The 19,608-nt window shown below is 40.9% G+C and overlaps 1 protein-coding gene across 4 annotated transcripts in view; it reads left to right on the forward strand.

Moving 5' to 3' along the window:
- The window catches only part of LOC119139363 (partitioning defective 3 homolog), a 127,670-nt gene that overhangs the window by 53,576 nt on the left and 54,486 nt on the right, over positions 1-19,608 (forward strand). For 3 of the 4 annotated variants that reach the window (XM_037279952.1, XM_037279953.1, XM_037279951.1), the window contains exons 8-16: positions 169-294; positions 1,294-1,491; positions 1,906-2,093; positions 3,994-4,133; positions 4,429-4,557; positions 9,346-9,534; positions 9,609-9,779; positions 14,147-14,291; positions 18,750-18,930. In XM_037279952.1, the coding sequence (XP_037135847.1) occupies positions 169-294; positions 1,294-1,491; positions 1,906-2,093; positions 3,994-4,133; positions 4,429-4,557; positions 9,346-9,534; positions 9,609-9,779; positions 14,147-14,291; positions 18,750-18,930 (1,467 nt within the window). The remainder of the gene's footprint in view (positions 1-168; positions 295-1,293; positions 1,492-1,905; positions 2,094-3,993; positions 4,134-4,428; positions 4,558-9,345; positions 9,535-9,608; positions 9,780-14,146; positions 14,292-18,749; positions 18,931-19,608) is intronic. The other variant, XM_037279954.1, reaches the window with a different exon arrangement.

Below are 19,608 nucleotides of genomic sequence, written 5' to 3' on the forward strand. Positions count from 1 at the left end.
TTGTGATGTAATACATTTTTTCCTCCCATGCTGATTATGCCCGGGGTAAAAAAAACCACCAGCTAGGTTCTAATAAATTTATTTTTGATTATTATTCCTCCTGTGCTTCTTCTAAAATGCATTTTCCACATGATGTAATATTTCTGATCTCCGATTTTTTTTTTCCAGGACCCAAGGCTTGCTAGTCAAGCGCCTGGAGCGTGCCGGCAAAGCAGAGCAGGAACATCTCTTCCAGGAGAACGATTGCATCGTCAGAATAAACCAAGGAGATATACGGAATCTCCGCTTCGAACAGTAAGCGATATTTTTGGTGTCACTGACTTTGAAAAGCTGTCTCCCAATTCTCTTCACTGCCAAACACACTTCACATTCGCATCAGGTTGTGTATGATTGTAATTGTACACCTCCCTAAAGTGAAGAAGGTACACCCCCCCCCCTTGTACAGCTCTCGGGTTCCCCTGCCTTGATTGTGCACCTCGCAGGGTAACAATTTAACAGGATCTTAACGTGATCTCAGCTGATTGTTTTGCTCGAGTAAATATTTGGATACACTTAATCTGACAGAATGATGTATCGATGGGGTAATTTGTCATTCAATCAAGCCGAGGTGGAGGCTGATTGCATTGCACGTGTGTGATGTCAACACAAGCATATATAGACACTCTTGCCCGCTCAGTCATCATTCATGTTGTGGTGGTATTTCGAAATTTCCATATGAATAAAAATGGGAGGGACATTTGCATCTGTGTTTGAATGAAGGGCTGCCCTGCTTCGGTGGAGTCATCTTAGCAATGACATTGAGGGAGACCCGCTATGATATTCCTGCTATTGTATCAGGGCTGTGTGATGTAGACTTGCACCACACCAATCCCTCCCCCCCCCATTGATGCACTTGCTCCTGACCAGCCTATCTATATGCTAAGTGCCACTGGCCAACCAGACTAAGCTATTTTTGTGCTTGGGAATAATGTTGACATTAAGGCCTAAAATCTGCTAAGAATTAAAAAATTTTTTGGATACTTGTGTTTTTATGTGTACATTATACAGAAGATTTTAGTACCCAAGAAGTAAGTAAAGGTTGGTGACCCCTGGACTAAACCTCAGGTACTGGTCCAGGCTTAGCCCAACTCCCCTTATCTCCTCTTACCACACAGTACTTCTTCCCTCATCAGTTTCTATCTTCAGAGCTCTAATACATCATATTCTACTTGTCTCTCTTATCTTGTTCTAACAAATGCATTTCTGTCCATATGTGGTATTCCCTTCCTTCTTTGTCCTCCGCACCAACCCCAGAGCTCAGAACATTTTCAGGCAGGCCATGGCTTCCGCCGTCATCCTTTTTCACGTGGTCCCGGCCGCCATGAAAAAGCAGTACGAGATACTGGCGGCCAAGAGTGAACTCAGCTCGCCTCATTCCAGCAGAGTCCGCTTCAGCCAAGCCTCTCTACATTCGGGTGACAGGAGCAGCCTCGTCGGCGGGCGAACCGCTAGGTACATGTCACAGCTGTGTATTTTACTGAAATACTATGTCAAATACTACCGTATTTTCCGCACTATAAGGCGCACCGGATTATAAGGCACACCTTCAACGAATGGCCCATTTTAAAACTTTGTCCATATATAAGGCGCACCGGATTATAAGGCGCACCTTCAATGAATGGCCCATTTTAAAACTTTGTCCATATATAAGATATATACATTTGGCCCGCGGGCCGGACTTTGGACACGCCTGCTGTAGTGGCTCAATATTGGTCCATATATAAGGCGCACCTGATTATAAGGCGCACTGTCGGCTTTTGAGAAAATTTGAGGTTTTTATGTGCGCCTTATAGTGCGGAAAATACGGTACTAATAAATCCCCTCAAGTATTTTTGAAATATTAACTTGTTTACACCCATTATGTAGTCAACAGGGGTCCCTGGCAGGGAGCACTCCAGAGCCAAGACGAAGATATGCCACACCAGCACAATCTTTGGTCTCCATTACCTCGTCCACCTCCTCCCCCTCCCTGCAGCGGCGAATAAGCTCAACGCAGTCCAGCAGCTCCTACGCTAAACGCAACGGTCGAAGATTCACTATCCAGCTGAAGAAAGGTCAGAAATGACAAGTTAATATAAGAGATGGTATCATACTTACTTAACATTTGGCCTAAAAACATGCATTATAATAAATATTAAATATAATATATGGAGTAAAAAATTAATTCTCTTTCATGTTAAATAAAAAAAATAAAAAAATAGGAACATACATTTCCGTATTATTTCAAAGGGGCTTGCTTGAAAAGATTTTAACATTTTAAAAATTATATTCTGCCCCAAAATATAATATATGGAGTAAAAAACAAATTCACTTTGATGTTAAATAAATACAAATAATAAATTTAAAAAAATAGGAACATACATTTCCGTATTATTTCAAAGGGGCTTGCTTGAATAGATGCCCTCATTTTCAAAGTTCAAGCCATTTGTTAACTCCAAATGGGCTGTAATTATTTCCCACATCTTACTGTAATTGTAAAATTAGCTTAGATCGGACCAGGCTGTTTTCACAGTAATTACCATCCGAATGGTAATGCACTTCTAAACAAGCCGTAGTTTTTGCCATTGACTTATTGCTCCAAGTACTAAAACAGTAAGTGCGGGGTCTCGCATGGTCGACATGAAAAAGGAAATAGCTTTCACCGTAGCAGACATGTCAATGTTGGATTGTTGGCACACCTGCACAAATCTAATTTAAGAGCTGTAACTCTGTAACAATTGTTTTTTTTTTAATCTGCATGCATGTGTGACGTTGAATCTGCTATTTTCCTTAAGTGGCATTTTTCCACAACCAGTTTTCTAGATAGACCATGAAACAGCTACTACTTATTTTTTGGAAGCAATAACACTCCCAACTTAGCTGAAATTTAGACCTTCTTAAGCACTTTCAATCTGTTTGATGCCTTAAAAAAGTTGCCAGCGCTTCAGCTTCATCAACACAATCACTGTCAGCCAAATCGTTGACAGGTCGACTGCAAGGGAGTCGAACTTGGGAAACTAGGTCATGATGGACTATCAGAGGTGCTGACAGCTCTGCGAAATGAGCAAGTACTTAGATGCGAATGCTAATGTTAGCATCCGAAATAGTCCCACTGAGACCACAGTAAGCACTTTTGAATGACGGTAAAAATGCAGACCACTAGATAATGCAGGATAGAATCTATCCGGAGAAATAGTTAATTATTCTTCTGGGGATATTATGTTGAATTCTTACATAATTTCATTAAAACCAGTTGAAAGTGTTTAGTGTAAGTATTATCAAAATGAATAGGGGAAAAAAATGTAAGAAAAACTCCCAAAGTTCACATTAGCCGTATTTTGGCGCTCACATAAAAAAATATCTTTCAGGTCAGATTTATAATGAGGAAAAAAAAAATGCAATTATGAATCTACCAGATGACATTTGGACAACTCTTTGATGGTATTGACAAATTCTTGTCTCCTCTGCAGTAAAGGTCAGGTCACATGACTTCTGAGTTATCAGTTATTGTATTTACCCATTTGACCCTAGACCACCAATTCATATTCATTTGCTGAATCTTAAAGGTCACCATCCTGAAACCAAAAGAGGTTTTGTATAGAATCGAGCTCAATCACAAAGCTTTAATAAAAAAACACCGTATGAATGAATGTAAAGAGAGGAACACGGAATACTGTCTTTTTTTTTGTGCTTTTTTTTTTTTTTTACAGATCATTTGCATATGCTGGAAAGCGTAAAGTGAAAAAAAGCAGCTTACTTTATTTGAAGAATGGATTGAAGAAACGTTTTTGTTTCAGTAAATCCTCTTTGCTTATTCAACATTACGTATAATGCAGCAGTATCTCATAATGTGTCTTAAATGATATTTTGTTAGATTATATTTTTTTATTCAATTACATTTTTGTAGTTTTAAGTGTGGTTCTAGAATAATGATTTGATATTCCGATTTGTGTCAATTCCTAAATATTCCTTTAGGTCCAGAAGGTCTTGGCTTCAGCATCACCTCCAGAGATGTTCCCATTGCTGGCAGTGCCCCCATTGTTGTTAAAAATATTCTGCCTCGTGGAGCCGCCATCCAAGACGGGAGACTAAAAGCTGGAGACCGTCTCCTGGAGGTAGGAATCTTAAAACAGTTATAGCCCTTCCTATATATTATTCAGAAGATAAGTATGTTATTACAAAGATGAAATGTGCTTTTATAGTTTTGGATTTGTTCCAAATGATGAGTATTAATGTCTTCCCTATGGCTTTCATTTTATTTCTTGGCAGCTCCAACCTTAAATTAAAATGGGCAATGACAGATTAAGTTTAAAACGGGTCTAGTCATCATTCAATTTGACCCCAAATGTTTTGGAGTTATATGTCTGTCCTCCAGTGTGTGTTCATTAATAAGTAATACGTGCGATGCAGGTCGGTGGAGTCGACTTGAATGGTAAGACTCAAGAAGAGGTGGTGGCTTTGCTCCGAGCCGCACCTATGGGCGGGGCAGTGAATCTGTTGGTGAGTCGCCAGGAGGACCCTCGGCTGCCTCGAGAAGTGGTCAGTACTCAGACAAAAACATAACAAATTATTACTACCGTATTTCCCGGACTATAAGGCGCACCTGATTTGATTTGGATTAAAAATCTGACATGATGCATTAATGGTGCGCCTTATATAAGGACAAAGTTTTAAAATGGGCCATTCATTGAAGGTGCGCCTTATAGTCCAGTGCGCCTTATAGTCCGGAAAATACGGTAGTCTCAATGGTTTCTAAATTGACTGGGCCTATTTGTTGAAATATGCTGATGTGAGAAGTCCAGTACTGTACTAGGCATACATAGAGTCACATGACACGGGCAGACTCTCCACATGCGGGATCCACGCAGGGTGACTTTGGCTGTCACACACCAGATGGTGAGGCTACCGCCCTCGTCCATTTTGGCCTCCACGGCTCTGACAGCAGGCTCGGTTGTCAGAGCACCTTGGCAGACTGGAGGCCCCTTGCGCCACAACCTCACTCCCACACTGCACTCAGCCTAGCTGTACTAAATCAGTTCCATTTCCCAATTTGGTCAGTTTAGTTTGATAAGAATGCATTCCAGAAATACAAATGTCATCTCATGAACTAGATGCACAACTGTTAATTTCCGCAACGGAGACTCCGCGCACTTCACTATCGCTTCCACTTGTATTTCTAAATTTATTATTATTATGAAAGGAATCATAACAAAGCAACGTCACTTCATAAGTGGATCGGTACTGTGTGAGTGTGGCTGCTTTGCTCCCCCGAGCTCCTCAGGCATGAACGAATGAGAGTCGCTGTCATGGAAAAGAGCCGAATAATCTCTTTGGTCTTTGTTTTCTCTTAGCCAACTTTTCCAAGCTGAGCTAGACTGTGAGTTATATTTTTCATTACTTTCCTCAGGAGATTTGTCTTTTCTTCCGCTCACCCTCCCCGTTATTTGCCGTCTCGCTTTCTGTTACACATTCCCCGCCACTGCTTTCACAAATCTCAATAATCCCTACAAGTATGTTCATAAAAATCAGATAAGGAGGCCAAAGCCCTGTCAGTGACAGTTATTGCAAAAAATGGTGCAAAAGCATAGTGGGTAATTGCTATCTGTGTGTGTGTGACTGTGTGTGAGAGAGAAAGCAATTATCTTTTGAATTGTAGCGTGCGTTTAGCTCACACACACACTCACACACTTGTTTGGTTTGCTTTTGTCTGATTGACACATAGCCGCTTATGCTAAATGTCAAATCCACGGGGGATATTCTCATTTATTACTTCGTGTCAGTCCTGTTTACATTTCTGTTGAAGATCCATTCAGTATATGCATTTTTTACACTTCAACTTTGAAACATTATATTAACTTGATTCTATTTTGCATGATCAGCCAGCTTGCCGTTGGTGATGGCGTCTGTACTAAACATATTTTCGACCCTACCACAGATGCAAAATCATTGCATGTAAAAAAAAAACTCAATATGGGTTTGATGAGTCATATGCTCTTACATCATTCAAGAGCCCACATCACTTTTTTTTTTTTTTTAAAACACATTCAGCGAACAATCAGGCTTGACGAGACCGTGTCCTAAAAGTGCGGTCCACATAAGAGCAATTAAACAGTACATTAAAAGGCCCTTTAATGATCATATCACACTTGTCACTGATCCATTAGTAGCTATATCTGCCAAGCAATGAGAATCTTAATTGCACAATTAATATCATCTTCTGATTGATGTGACAGATGAATTTATGGACTCTGCCAATGGCGGGGATGCGGCAGACAAACGCATGACAGCCATGCTGATAATTATAGCCGGCTAATGGCCCGTTTCGTAAGCGCCAACCCTGGTGGCCTGGTTTCAAATCTCTCCATAGTATGGCTTAACAGCTGCACAGTGATCGTGGACGATCGTTGCAATAAATAATCATAAATTAACCTTTTTTTCTCTTAGTCACTTAAATTGCTGGAAATAGAAGAGTCACAAATGGTGTAAGGGTATAAAATTGTGTACAATTGAATGTTAGGGTTCTCGTTCATCAATAATGACGAGTGCTGATTTTTGTCTCCTGTGTTTATAATCGTTTCTCTGACTAAATTGATCCTCAAGGTTGTACAACTCGTGGTTGTCATATAAGAGCTGGAAGACAAATGATCCAGATATGTATTGACTTACGGTAAGTAAGTTCACTCATCCTTTTCTCAAGGGCAACTCTATCGTCGTGGCTGTCATCAAGGTTTCATTTGGGAATTAAAAAAAAAACCTCTGAGCAAGAGAAAAAAAAAAAATCATAAAATTAGATTGGGAAATATATTGTGATTTGATGTCAAGTTAAACTTGTTGTTACTTTTACAGTACAAAGGATGAGATGGTGATAAGTGGAACTAACTTGAGATAATGCTGCCGTGAAAAAAAAAAAGCAAACACATCTTTGGTGTTAATATAATTAGATGAGACTTACTGCCGAGCAATGCTTCTTGCCTCAGTGTTCTTGTTAATTAAGTGATAGAGCCAGAACATTTATTTTCTCTTCCCGACTGCTGAATAAATCAATGTGTTTTAGCTTTGCAAAAAAAACAAAAACCTTAAAGAATAAGACATCACTTAGTCAAATTAGAAATTAACCGCAGTTTAAAACTGGGAATGTTAACTTCGATGAGCAAGGCAATGTGACTTGATGTTGTTTGAAACTTTGAGTCTATATACAATGTGTGATGAAACAAAAATTAGCTCCCCGCTGTTTTATTATGTGTGAAGCCTCCACTGCCGAATTGTTTCTTCTGCTTTATTCCGGCAACGTAATCAAAGTATAGAGCTACAAATCACGAGTTGTCATCATCGCAGATAATCCGTCCAAGTGCTGTTGAAGACAATACCACCGCGCCGAATAATTTCCGAGCGCTACGAGTCGACGCCACCTGTTTTCATTTTGCACTTTTCACCAGCTGTTCCCATAATTATGTTTGCTGTCAGTGCAAAGAATGGCAGATAGCATAGTCCCATGCTGACAAACAAGCTTGTTAAAGGCCACTTGTGGCGACACTTTTTTTTTTTTTCCCCAGAAGAGGATACAGTGTGTTTCAACAACACATAATAGATTGCTGTTGGAAAGTAGCAAAGCCACTCTCGGCCTTGCCGTGCTGCAAGTTTGAATATACGTGTTGGGGTTAACATACAAAGAGCACCATTTCTATTCCACGTTGCCTTCAACCTTGAAATCTCCGACTAGCTTGTTGCCTTCATGCTTCCAAAGCCTCCACTGTCTTGCATTTGTTTTTTGTTTTTTTGCATATTATCTCGACCCTTTGTCACCAAATATTACACCGCCGGAAGGAATTTGTGTGACAATACTCATCGCACATTTTGCAATTACACCCATGACTGACTTCTTTTAGCCTCTTTGAATTTATTTCCAATGACCTTTATGTCACCAAATTAGGCCAAGTGTGGAGAGAAGTTTCCAGCAGTGTTAATTGTTTTAGGCATTGAGGTGCAGAGAACTCTGATTTATGTGTGAAAAGAACTAATTGTGATTCATTTGCCTGTTTCCCCTTCCTCCAAGTCGCTTTTTGCTTCCTCACACCTGTTCGGCGTACCTTCCTTGTTCGCTTGTGACGAGTGAAGTCGGGTGGAAAGAAAATAAAAAGGCCAATTAAGCAGAGAAAGGAGGTGGGGGTGGCCTTTTTTTTTTTCTAGACGAATGAACAACATTTTCTTGCATTTGCCCCTCTTTGTTTGAACAGTGACACGAATGACACTTAAGAGGGATCAGAATTGGTAAAGAAAGTTTCTGCATGAACATGTGTATGGATTTTCCCGCTTTGTGCTTCTGTCTTTTGGACTACGAGTCTGACTCTGTCAGTGATTGTAGCTCTTGCTTGGCCTTGGTATTTCGAAGACAGTCCTGATTAATTTTAACCAGAATCAGCAACAGCATGTTTGCAGCATCACCTTCACCCCATCCCCAAATGTGTTGATCCATGTACAGACTGCCAAGCAATAACTTGGAATAGTATCCGGGTTTGAGCCGACTTGAATCGACGCAACAGGCCCTGTCAGGCAGCCTGACATACTCATTCTAGCCTAGCAGCACTTTTTCCTGTCTAATGAAAATGTTTCACCGCTCTCTCATCCTTCTGCTATTCCCGGAACACTGCTCTGAGTGGGCGGTTATTCTGTCATCATTGTGGACGGAGTGTGCTTTCAAGCGCTCGCACACCTTAAACACGCCGATTGCGGTGACGTTTTATCACTAGAATGTAATAGTTATCTAAAAGGGATGATTTTATCGAGGGTGATAAATCGATTAATGATAATAATTATTATAATAATACAGGTGTTTTTGTTGGTACTTTCACTATGAATGCACCGCTGCATCCTAATAACTCCTCAGCCCAAAGAGGAAAAAAAATAAATAAAAAAAGAGACACCTTCTGCTCTGTTTTTCCTCGTCCCCGTGCTTGACACTTTATCCAAGCAGCTGTGAGGGGCACACACCTGGCGGCTATCCATCTGGCTGTGTGTGTGAGTGGATGTCTGTGTGCTGATACCGGTCCATTTAAATAGGTCTTGGAGTCAGGTCTCTGGGGTTGATTGCGCCCACTGCCATTAATCTTCAAATGGACTTTATCTGGCCCGTCGTAACATTCCAGAACTTCTCTCATGCAAGCAGGGAACATGCAGTGCACTTTACAACACACATAAAGCAATTGGGACTGTTTTTGGCCTGATTTTGTTTCTTCTCGAGCAGGGCTACCAAATGCTCGACCCTCACATTTGGGGAATTGTTTTTATTTAAGATCAATTAAGATCACGGTTTTTTTTCAATTTCTACAGCAACTCGGGGAAGACGACCTGGTGTTGACCCCTGACGGTACACGGGAGTTCATGACCTTTGAGATCCCACTCAGTGACTCCGGTTCAGCGGGCCTTGGGGTTAGCGTCAAGGGTAACAGATCCAAGGAGAGTCACGCCGACTTGGGCATTTTTGTCAAATCCATCATCAATGGAGGTGCTGCTAGCAAGGCGAGTTACATCTTTCCTCCTTTACCTTGATGAGATCTAACATTAATCTGGTGGCCATTTATATTTATCTACAGGACGGGCGTCTGCGTATAAATGACCAACTCATCGCAGTCAATGGGGAGTCACTGCTTGAGAATACCAATCAGGAAGCAATGGAAACGCTACGCAAATCCATGTCAGTCGAAGGCAACAAACGAGGAATGATCCAACTCATTGTAGCCCGGCGGGTGACCCAAAACGCAGAGGTAGATAACAGACCACAATAACTCGAATGAATGAATGGCTGCTTGTCTAATTTCCCCCCAAAACGGCTCAGAACTTTTTGGAAACGAGAGGAGTTGCTGTTTCCACTGCATGTTTCATTCTTATGACTATAAGCTTTAACCCTTAATCCATCTCTCTGTCGATTTGAGAGCTGTGAAATAACTAAGGGATAACTTAAATGTGGTGGCCCCAAAACCATGCAAATCTTCAAACATTTTCATTTCCTGCGTGAGATAGGCGATAGCGGCTCACATTTATTTCCATCCTTGGTGCGATTTACTTGGGCCTTTGATCTGATATCTTAAGAAATCCTTTGCTGAGTTATGATTGACAGTTTTGCTAAAAAAAAAAAACTGCCTGATAGACCGATAAAGGAATATGTATTCCACCTAGGTTTAAGATTGGTATTGGCAAATGGTTCAGAATATCGGCAGGAGGTTTAGACTAGAAAAATAAATTCCCAGTCTTTATTGTGTTGTCTTATAAACAATACATACAAAACAATATCAAGGTTGGTGTTCAATCTTACATTTACTTCTGCATATCCTGACGCTTCTGCCAAAAGCTTTGTGCCCGTAATCAGTTTGTGCAGCGGGCGCATTAGAATTTGTCCATTAAAATCCAATTAGAAGACAACCACACACAGGAAGCTAGTGTTCCTGAAAGGTAATTTGAAAAGATGCCATTTTATATTTTTCATTATGCTCAAGAGTAGCAGCAAAATTAGTTTATAAAGAATCTAAGACCGTAGGTGAGCCCCAAATAAGAAAACAAGACTTCTTCTAACAAGCAACATCCCCATTCTGGCCAGGCAGACCAGCACCAGTTTGCCACTGTCACCCAGCAGAATGGGACTGAGCACTGGAGGCCACCATTGAAATGAATCAGATCCATCACTGTCTGCAGGGGATGGGAGCCAAGCCGCACGGGCTAATGCATCAGGGTGGGGGGGGACCTTCCACGGGTGCGGCACATCCAGGCTGCTTCGTCCCATGAAAATTACACTGATTTCATCATTGCTCGGTCCCGCAGGCTGAACATGTTTCTAGAACAGAGCAGCGGAACATAGCATTTGAGTTATTTATTTTTTTGGGAGTGGACAGTAGTTATTCCTGAACTAGCCAATGATAAATAATAATAATAATAATCACAATTAGCCCATATTTATTCATGCCAATCTTTTTTTCTTAATAATCAGTTTTGGTTTCAGTCACTGTGTCCTATACACACATACAAGGGCACAGACACACACTTTCATCTCTATATTCCCCAGAACAATGATTTTCTTTCTTCAGGCGCATCTTTGAAAAATTATCGTTCTGCCCCAGATAGTCAAAGAAGACGATTGGTCACTGACAATTTGTTTGAAGTATCGTAATTGGATGACTGCGTCCTCATACGGACTAATTTTAGTTCCATTAATGTTTGGTCACGTGTGTAATGTTAAATCACAATTTCACAATTCAGAAGAAGCAATTTTAGTTCCATTTATTGTAATACCGTGCTGCTTTTATGTTACAACTTCCATGAAAAACTGCTACCACTGATCTTTTTTTTTTTTAAACGTTTTGACTCAGTTCAGCATAATTATTACTTGCTCCTCAAAAAATATTGTAGCAGTGAGACCAAGACTGAAATTACACGGACATCAGTATGTATTTTTGAATCCACTTCTTTTCTGAACAAGTTTTATTGAGCAGGTGAATGATGGGTGTGTTTTGTTGCTGGTAAAAGAAAAGGAAAAAATATATTTTGTTCCTAAATCTTTTAAAGATCTTTCAAGTTTGCCTCATCAGCCAGCCACCGGCTTGTTTGTAACAGTCCGATAGCCTTGGAGTCAGTCAGGGAACGTTTATGCAAAGAGACAAGGAGGAAGGAAGTTGCTGGCCCTAACAAAAGACGTACCTTCGCACGAGAAGCCGATCGATAAATCCTGGAGAGAGCTTTCAATCAAACCCCAGCCTAGTAATTTATTGTTTTATTAATATTGACCTGACCACTGCTGCAGGAGAACTTAAAACCCCGACATACTGGCTAACAAAAAAGCTAAATTCCTTATTTGTCAAAAATTGTGTGAAAGCTATCCTAAGTGGTGGATTCTGGGAAATGCAGTTTACAATGTCACGGTGACATTATTGTGGCAAGCAGAGGAAGCAAAGTAGCCGAAATGCAATTCTTGTGCCGCCCGCCCCTCGAATTCCCAGCCTGCTCTCGGAGGACTAACTCATTTAGGAGAAGCAGGGGAAACTCAATAGGACCAATTGAGAAATAATATATTGAATCTGGTGGTTAAGTGGGCTTCTTGGCCCCAGTGTAGGACTACACTGGTGACATTTTAGTATCTGATAACATACTGTAGCCAGCATGGTCTGTAGATTGTACATGAAAACATATATTTGTGGAACTTAAATGTTGTCTGTCATTAATTCCTTTGACACAGATAATTTCTACTTTCTTAGTGGATGGTTCTTTTGGTTTGGGCAAACGGAAGTTTATCTAAGAAGGGATAAAAGTCAGGTTTCTGCCTTTAGCGATGTGGCTCGTGCTTGTGGCAAGATGTGCCATTTTAAGACTGTAATTACAGCATTATGGTAGAGGTGACTGGATTAGGGCGATGGCAACAGGCTGACGCTCGGATAGAAGGCCAGTAAATGGCAACAGACTTGACATTATTAGCCTTAGGTGACAGTTTAAGACTCTCTGTCAACACTCCGCCTCACTCCAAGTGAAGGTCAGGGAGATGCTGACAGAGTGGCCAAAGCAATTTGTACATGACTTCGCATTACTCCGAATATTATCCCGGAAAATAAAAGAAGCACAGTGAATTTTTTTCCCTACAGTCTATCGGTTAATCCACTCTGAAAACAACTAGATTAGTGCAGATTAAACACTTGCTGAGGTGACACAAACCGATTAGAAGAAAATCTTAAACAACAAAAAGTCTTTGATCAACTCCAGGGATTAAATCAACAGTGTGATAACTCTTCAAACTACACCGATAGTTTGTTGTTTGGTAACACAGACCAACCGGGTTTAGATTTTAATGAGGCGCCCTGGATGAACCTCCAACAATACAAAGCCAAGTTTCTGTCTGCCAATGGGGAACTCCACCTCCGCTGTTCACATGACATATTTTGATTCTAGTGTTTACTGACCATCCCCACCTACCAATGCAGCCCCAAAAATAAAGAGAAAAACATTCCATTTTCTGCAAACAACCTCTCTGGGGCTGGAACTTGTGGCTAATTGATGTTTGCGCTAAATAATGCAATCGTTGAAGGGGTCCTCTTGGAGGAGACCTAAATGTTTGATTGCTACTCTGGCATAGTAATGATTGCAATCTCGGGATTTGAATCGGAACCGTTGAGGGCCGTGTATTTACAACCCACCTTCATTGGTGATTATATTAAATATGCGTTGACCCAGGAATTCATTTCATGCACACAAACTCACTCCATGCTTTCATCAATGCTGTTCAGCTAAAGTGCTGCTTTTTCAACCTTATATAAACCACTCCCTTTTATTAAAAATCCAATAAATCCCAGTTGGCTTGTATGCATCTCCAGTCGCCAGGCCGGTTTTCCCTTGAGAATCTAACAAGGCAGCACTCATAATTTAGAAGAAGCTCAGATCATGCAAATCACAGCTTTCATTGCTGTCTTTGCCAAAGATTGCCTTTCTTGATTTTTCTGCCGTCATGGTTTCTGTCTGTTGCTGTTGTCTGTCTTGGCCGGACGCCAGAAGAGAAATGTTGGACATCAATACGGTATTATCTAGAGACTCTTGGTTCAAAGCATGCTTGACTTATAGAGTCAAACTGATCTAGAGTATCAGATGGTTCTATCTAGGGACTTTTTTTTTTCTGTACTAGACCACATGAAACACAAAAAAGTGTCCGACTGTCAACGTCTTTATATTTAATCAAACTTGATATTTTGATAAGTATTTGTTGAAGAAGACTCACTCTACCAATACACTGCTAAACACAAGGCTCAACCGTTCCTTATTTTTCAGTGAGGTAACTAGCCTATACGTCCCCCCTTTCCGGATTTATCGTTTGCAACAGCTGCCAATCAGCCCATGGGAAATCCATGGAGTTTTTATCGGCTTTTGGCCAGCTTAGTTCACGGCAGGAACCATTTCACACTGCTGAGACGGGAAATACTGACGCGAGCTGAGATCGGTCCCTCTAACATGAGCACCATGATGTGTTTAGATTAGATATAACTTTTTTAATTGTGCTGCTGTTTTGGTTAGCGCAGTGCCAGGGTGGATTCTTATACTTTGAATATTCCGAATTGCTATCCTCAGCTATACTTTATACTCTCCCGTTTTTTGTTTTTTATAGCAAGGTCCTGGCGGCCCAGCAATACCGGGCCATCCTGTCAACCTTCAGAATAACCATGAGCGCCGGATCTCCCATTCCTTTTATGAAAGCATTGAGAACTTTGACAACATCTCCACACCACTTGCAAATTCAGTTGGACGCATTGGTAAGTCATGATCAAGTGAAATATTTTTTTTTGCAGTTTATCAGCTTCCATGACAGTCCATGCTAAGAAATCCTCCAGAATGTTCTCACATACTATACGCCCTGAAGGTACTCGCCACGTTTCACCATCCGAGGCCCGAAGGGATTAGCGTCATGGCTAATCTCCCCTGCGTTCACTCCACTGCAGACTGGTTTCACTCAAGCCAATCCCCAATCTAGCCAGCTGACATCAACTGGCTGACATCTTAGCTCTTTGGCTGAATTGGAATTGGCAATTCAATCCACCACCAGTCACTGCTGTCATCTCACTATCGATGTGCCTTTCCCGTGGTTGAGTTGAGGGAGGGGTCTGTTTTTAATGGATGATGGAATGAAGTCATTTTTCATCTAACCTCGCCGTCCTCAAATTATGCTTTCCATTGTCGGGTTTTTCATATAATATAATTTGCATTCCCCCTGCCTTCTTTCATCTGTTTTTGTTCCAGTCCCCATTCCGGCTTGAGCCCCTCTAGAGGCACTTGACTTTTCGAAAGCTACGCTCGTGACATTGTCATCAGTCGATGATCTTCACCTTTTCGCCATCCCGCCCTTCTCATTTGTACGCCGATCGCACGCGCAAGTTCAGTCAGAGTGGTGCCACTCTGCCACTGGTGATAGGAGATCAGAGAGTGTGTCAGACAGAAATCTTCTGATGGCTAATTAAGCCTCCAGATCAAATGGGCCTGACATTGACTCCACACCTTTGACCCCCCATTTCGTTTTTTTCCTTTTTTTTTACCTAGTCTTTCATCTGTTAAATAAATCGAATACATCCAAATTGATTGGGTTTTCTTCTCAGTCGAGTTATTTATTCCACTGGCTGTTCTGACACAGTCTTGTGCGAACGGCGCTGTGATCAAAAGCGCCAACCGCGGGCACTCTGTGGGTAGTAAAAAAAAAAAAGTTTCTCTTCATCCGAGAACTTCAAGGGTTCCCTACGTTCATCTCATCCTGCAGACTCGCAGTCAAATGGGTCAAGTGGAAAAGTTTTAAGAATACGGATGTGTGTTAAAGCTGTAAAGTTCACACGGCGTCTTGGATCTGTGACTTTTCTGACTGCGAGCGAAAATGTCAGACTGTTTCCTTTGTCTTCAGACTGCCTCTGAGCCTTGTACTCGTTAACCCGTGTCGACTGGTTATGACAGGCCGTCTTTGCTCCGCCGTTATAATTTATGCTTGGGTCGGTAGGAGGATTCCAAAGCAACATTTTGACAGACAAACAATTGATGTGACACATTGATGAAGAAAGAACATTCAAGTTTTGTACAGAGCCTTGGATTTAAAATGTGTATAATGTGGTTTGATGTGTGGGCGGGGGTTGTTAAGGTGTGGCTTTTCCAGGGTCAAGGGTCACAGCCGTTGACAGCTTGATGTTGAATTGGTAAATGATTATCACAGAGGCTGGACACTCGGATAGTTTTGGATCATATTCATGCGGTCTAGACTGTGTAGGAAGAAGAAAACTGTGATTAGGGATTTTTTTTTTTCTGGCATAATATTATTCATGTCGCGCTTTTGAAGTTGGTTACTTTCCATACAATATTCTGCTTAATTCATATAATAACAGTCTGAAATGACACTTGAGCCAGATGCTGTTATTGATTGCGGTGTAACTCAGCCTTGATCCTTGCTGAGGGGTTTTGGCTTGTCATTCATTCCCTCTGCGTGTGCATTTTTGTGTGTGTTGTGACTCCGAACCACACACATTTAGATATTAATGGTCAGAGGCGATCCAATTCTTCAGCAAAGCATGCAGCGCTACGATATTGTCAGGGTTGTCGTCACACATGCAGAAGGCTCTAGGCTGAATCCAGAACTAGCAGGGGGTGAAGTGCAGTGCGTTCTGCTCGACTCCCGGCTCAAATTAAATGGGTTTGTGACAATTTAGTTCTTTCTAACCACCCACCCTTTTGCTTTAGGGGAGCGAAAGGACAGGACTTTCTTTCTCATAGAGAAAACAGAACAAAATAGGGTTTGTGGAGAAGAACTGTGAAATTTCCAGCGTGTGCACAGTGTGGTGCAAAGGTTGTTATCACACCCGGGTTTTACCTTCCGTTCTGTCTGACTGAAAAATGCTGCTGGGTGTCAAGTCCACATGCTTGGGCGCAAATTGAAGCCCGCGATCCAACACTGTCTGTTAATGTGACCATTTGGCCAGGCTTCCCAAGCAGGTGGGGTGTGGGCGGATAAGGAGGAGCTGTAGGTGGCATGAAGATGAATGAAAAATCATCTTGGCCAACAGGAAAGAACATCTTGTGATGTGTGCAAAAAAAAAAAAAGTCACTCAACTAAAGTTGCATTGATGACAGACTCCCAAGTCTCACATCATTAGTTTTCACCAGTGTGTACTTAGCGAAATTACCCATTCCATAAAGGACTGATCATAAATGTGATCAATAGGTGCCCGAGATGAATAAACCACAAGGGAAGAATAAGAACGTAGAAGTATGTGTGATGGACACAGATGGAGGAAAGAAGATGGATCCGTCCGATTGGTGTGACCTCTCACCTTAGAGCGCAATGTCTCAGTGGGCGGCACCATGCTGATTCATTGGAAAAGATGTTACCAGGTGGTCTCTCAGGTCACGGATTACATCTGTCTGCCAAAGAGAGGAAAAACATTTGTGCGCCAAATAGCTTCCACACAGCTGACCACAAGTGGGCTGAAGGTTGCATGTGTTTCACTGTACTTGGAAAAACTCACTTCCACTCTTGACTCGAGTTCCATTAGGAGTAAACACGGATGATTACGAATCCAAAGTCTTTTATTTGCAGAATCTGAACATTTATTAATGACGTGAAATTTATAAACACGTGAAAGGACTGTGACAAGTCGTTATGTGTTAGAATGTAGATGGAGGTGTCCCATTAGCACCTTAGTTGCTCCAAATAAGACTGAAAGTGCTAATAAGTCACCTTGTCGCTTGCTCACTATTTCCTGCATCGGGTGTCACAGTGCTTTCGAGCCTCTCTAAACTAGCAAAAAGTGCCATATCGAACTCTGCAAACAAATTTTGCCACGATTATGCATTTTGTAATATTTTTGCCGTGCTAACTGTATTACATATACTGAACTGAACCAACATTTAATCGGGTGTTTGTTTTATACATGGATTTTTTTTCCTCCACTTGCATTCACTTTTGTACTAATGGAATAATAATAATAATAATAATAATAAATATAATAAATATAATAATATAAATTATTATGATAACAAAACATCTACAAAAAGTCAGTTTTAGTCATATGTTGCATTCCTCTGATAGATATGAATCATGATATAATTTCAGAAAAACATCACCATCATGTACGTTTTCAATTGTCCAGCAAAAGTGAACCGACTCACCCTGGCAGCTTAGTATGAGCAATTGCCGAGAGTTGGTGAGTGGCCTTCCCCGTGCTGATTTACAGTGCCCATGAATCCAATTACCTAGGGATCCCTGTCAAGCCGCCCAAGTGAGAAATTGCCTTCATTTCACTTATGAAATGTTGGCAAACATCTTAACTTGTTTATATTTGCTATCTCAAATACCGCAGATTTTCTTTCCCCACAAGAATCGTTTATCATATGTTTTCATTCACAAACATGTTTTAAAGATAATAATGGTGACTTGCGTAAACTCAAATGACTTTTAATTTACTATCAGTTGAATTGAAGGTAAATTTCAGTCGAACTGCACAGCTGTTTTGTATTTTTATTTTCCCCTTTATTGATTTATTTTATTCCAGCAACAAACTGAACTAAATTATACACCTCATGGTTGCAATAATTGCCGCTCAAAATCACTTCCCGCAGCACGCATCTGTTATTAGTTGGCACAAATTAAATACCTGTTGGAATCATTATGGGGTTTTGGCAGGGCAAATATTGCTCTCTCTGTTCGTAAATGCACAAAGATGTTCCTCATTGGATAACTGGTCAAAATGCCTCAAACACATAGCTGGAGCATTTCGAAAAGGTTTTGTCTAATCGGAATCAGATGTGTGCTTAAACTCTGCTCTTGACTTTTCCTTCTAACTTGAAAACTTTTTTTTTTTACTGAGAAAATGAGCTGATCAACGTGCAGAAAGAATCTTCCACCTCTTTCCTCATTGGAGACATCTCTTAGGACTGAACAACCCTTCTTCTCCCGCTCTTGCTATTGAGTGTCAAGCAATGCAGCACATTTCCTATTGACTTTGACTGCTGAGGAGATGTAAAGGGGCAATTCAAAGAAGTCTGCTACGGTGAAGGTCATGCAGGACTGAATACAAATCAGAAAAGCTCGTCTTTGTCCTCTGAGAATATTTGAGGAGAATGGCTGCACTGAGTCATACTTTCAACTTTTGGCAGGCTTTACATAACATTGGGATTTTGGTTTGGATGTTTCACATTTTTGCTTTCATTGTTTCATTTGTCGTTGATTTGATTTCCCAAAGGTAAATACCAGCTCTCCCCCACTGTGAACATGCCCCAAGATGACATTGTGTTGATAGAAGATGACAGGCCACCCCTGCTTCCATCCCACTTCTCGGACCAGTCCTCTTCAAGTTCTCACGACGACTTGGGATTTGTGGGAGAGAACCCGTGGATCCATGAGCTGCCCAGTCCGAATGAATAGTAAGCAAAATACTCTCCCTCTTTTGATCAATAACAGAACCTAATCTGAAAATATAAATAGACGATTGCATTGATAGTTTCTACATCACAGCATGTCATACAATGGACGTATTGCGCAATAATGTGAAGGACCTTTATTAAGTGGTGTCATCTCAATGTCATGATATTATTGTCTTTTGTTTTAGTCATGAATCTCCCCATTGTAGCGAGATGAGTTTTGTGGGTGTTTGTAATAAATAATAGATAAAGCCGAGGGGGGGGGAGCGTCATTGCACATCTTCCACCAAGTCTGATTTCTGTCGCCCGAGTGATTTTCGCACCAATTCTCCATCCTCAGGAAGATTTATTGGCCTTGTGAAAGGATACAAGCCATTGTGCTCTCAAATTATACCGTAAAAGTATAAGGTATGCTATTAAGCTATTTTGTTGTAGTTCAGAAAAAAAAAATACTGTAGCTATTCTTCCCATTTTAAAGTCCAGTCATACATTTTAAAATGACTGCTGACATTTTCTCTATGATTGCAGCTTTCATATACGAAGGAAGTGCAAAGATAACACATTGTGTTCTTGCTCTTACCAGAAAGTTTTATTTTTATCTTTATTCTTCGTTTGTTTCCTCTTAATCTATTAATGAGTGGCTTTATTCCACATTCCGAAGTTGTCAATGTGGATTATTGT

Source organism: Syngnathus acus, chromosome 20 (assembly GCF_901709675.1).
Source record: "Syngnathus acus chromosome 20, fSynAcu1.2, whole genome shotgun sequence".
NCBI lineage: Eukaryota > Metazoa > Chordata > Actinopteri > Syngnathiformes > Syngnathidae > Syngnathus > Syngnathus acus.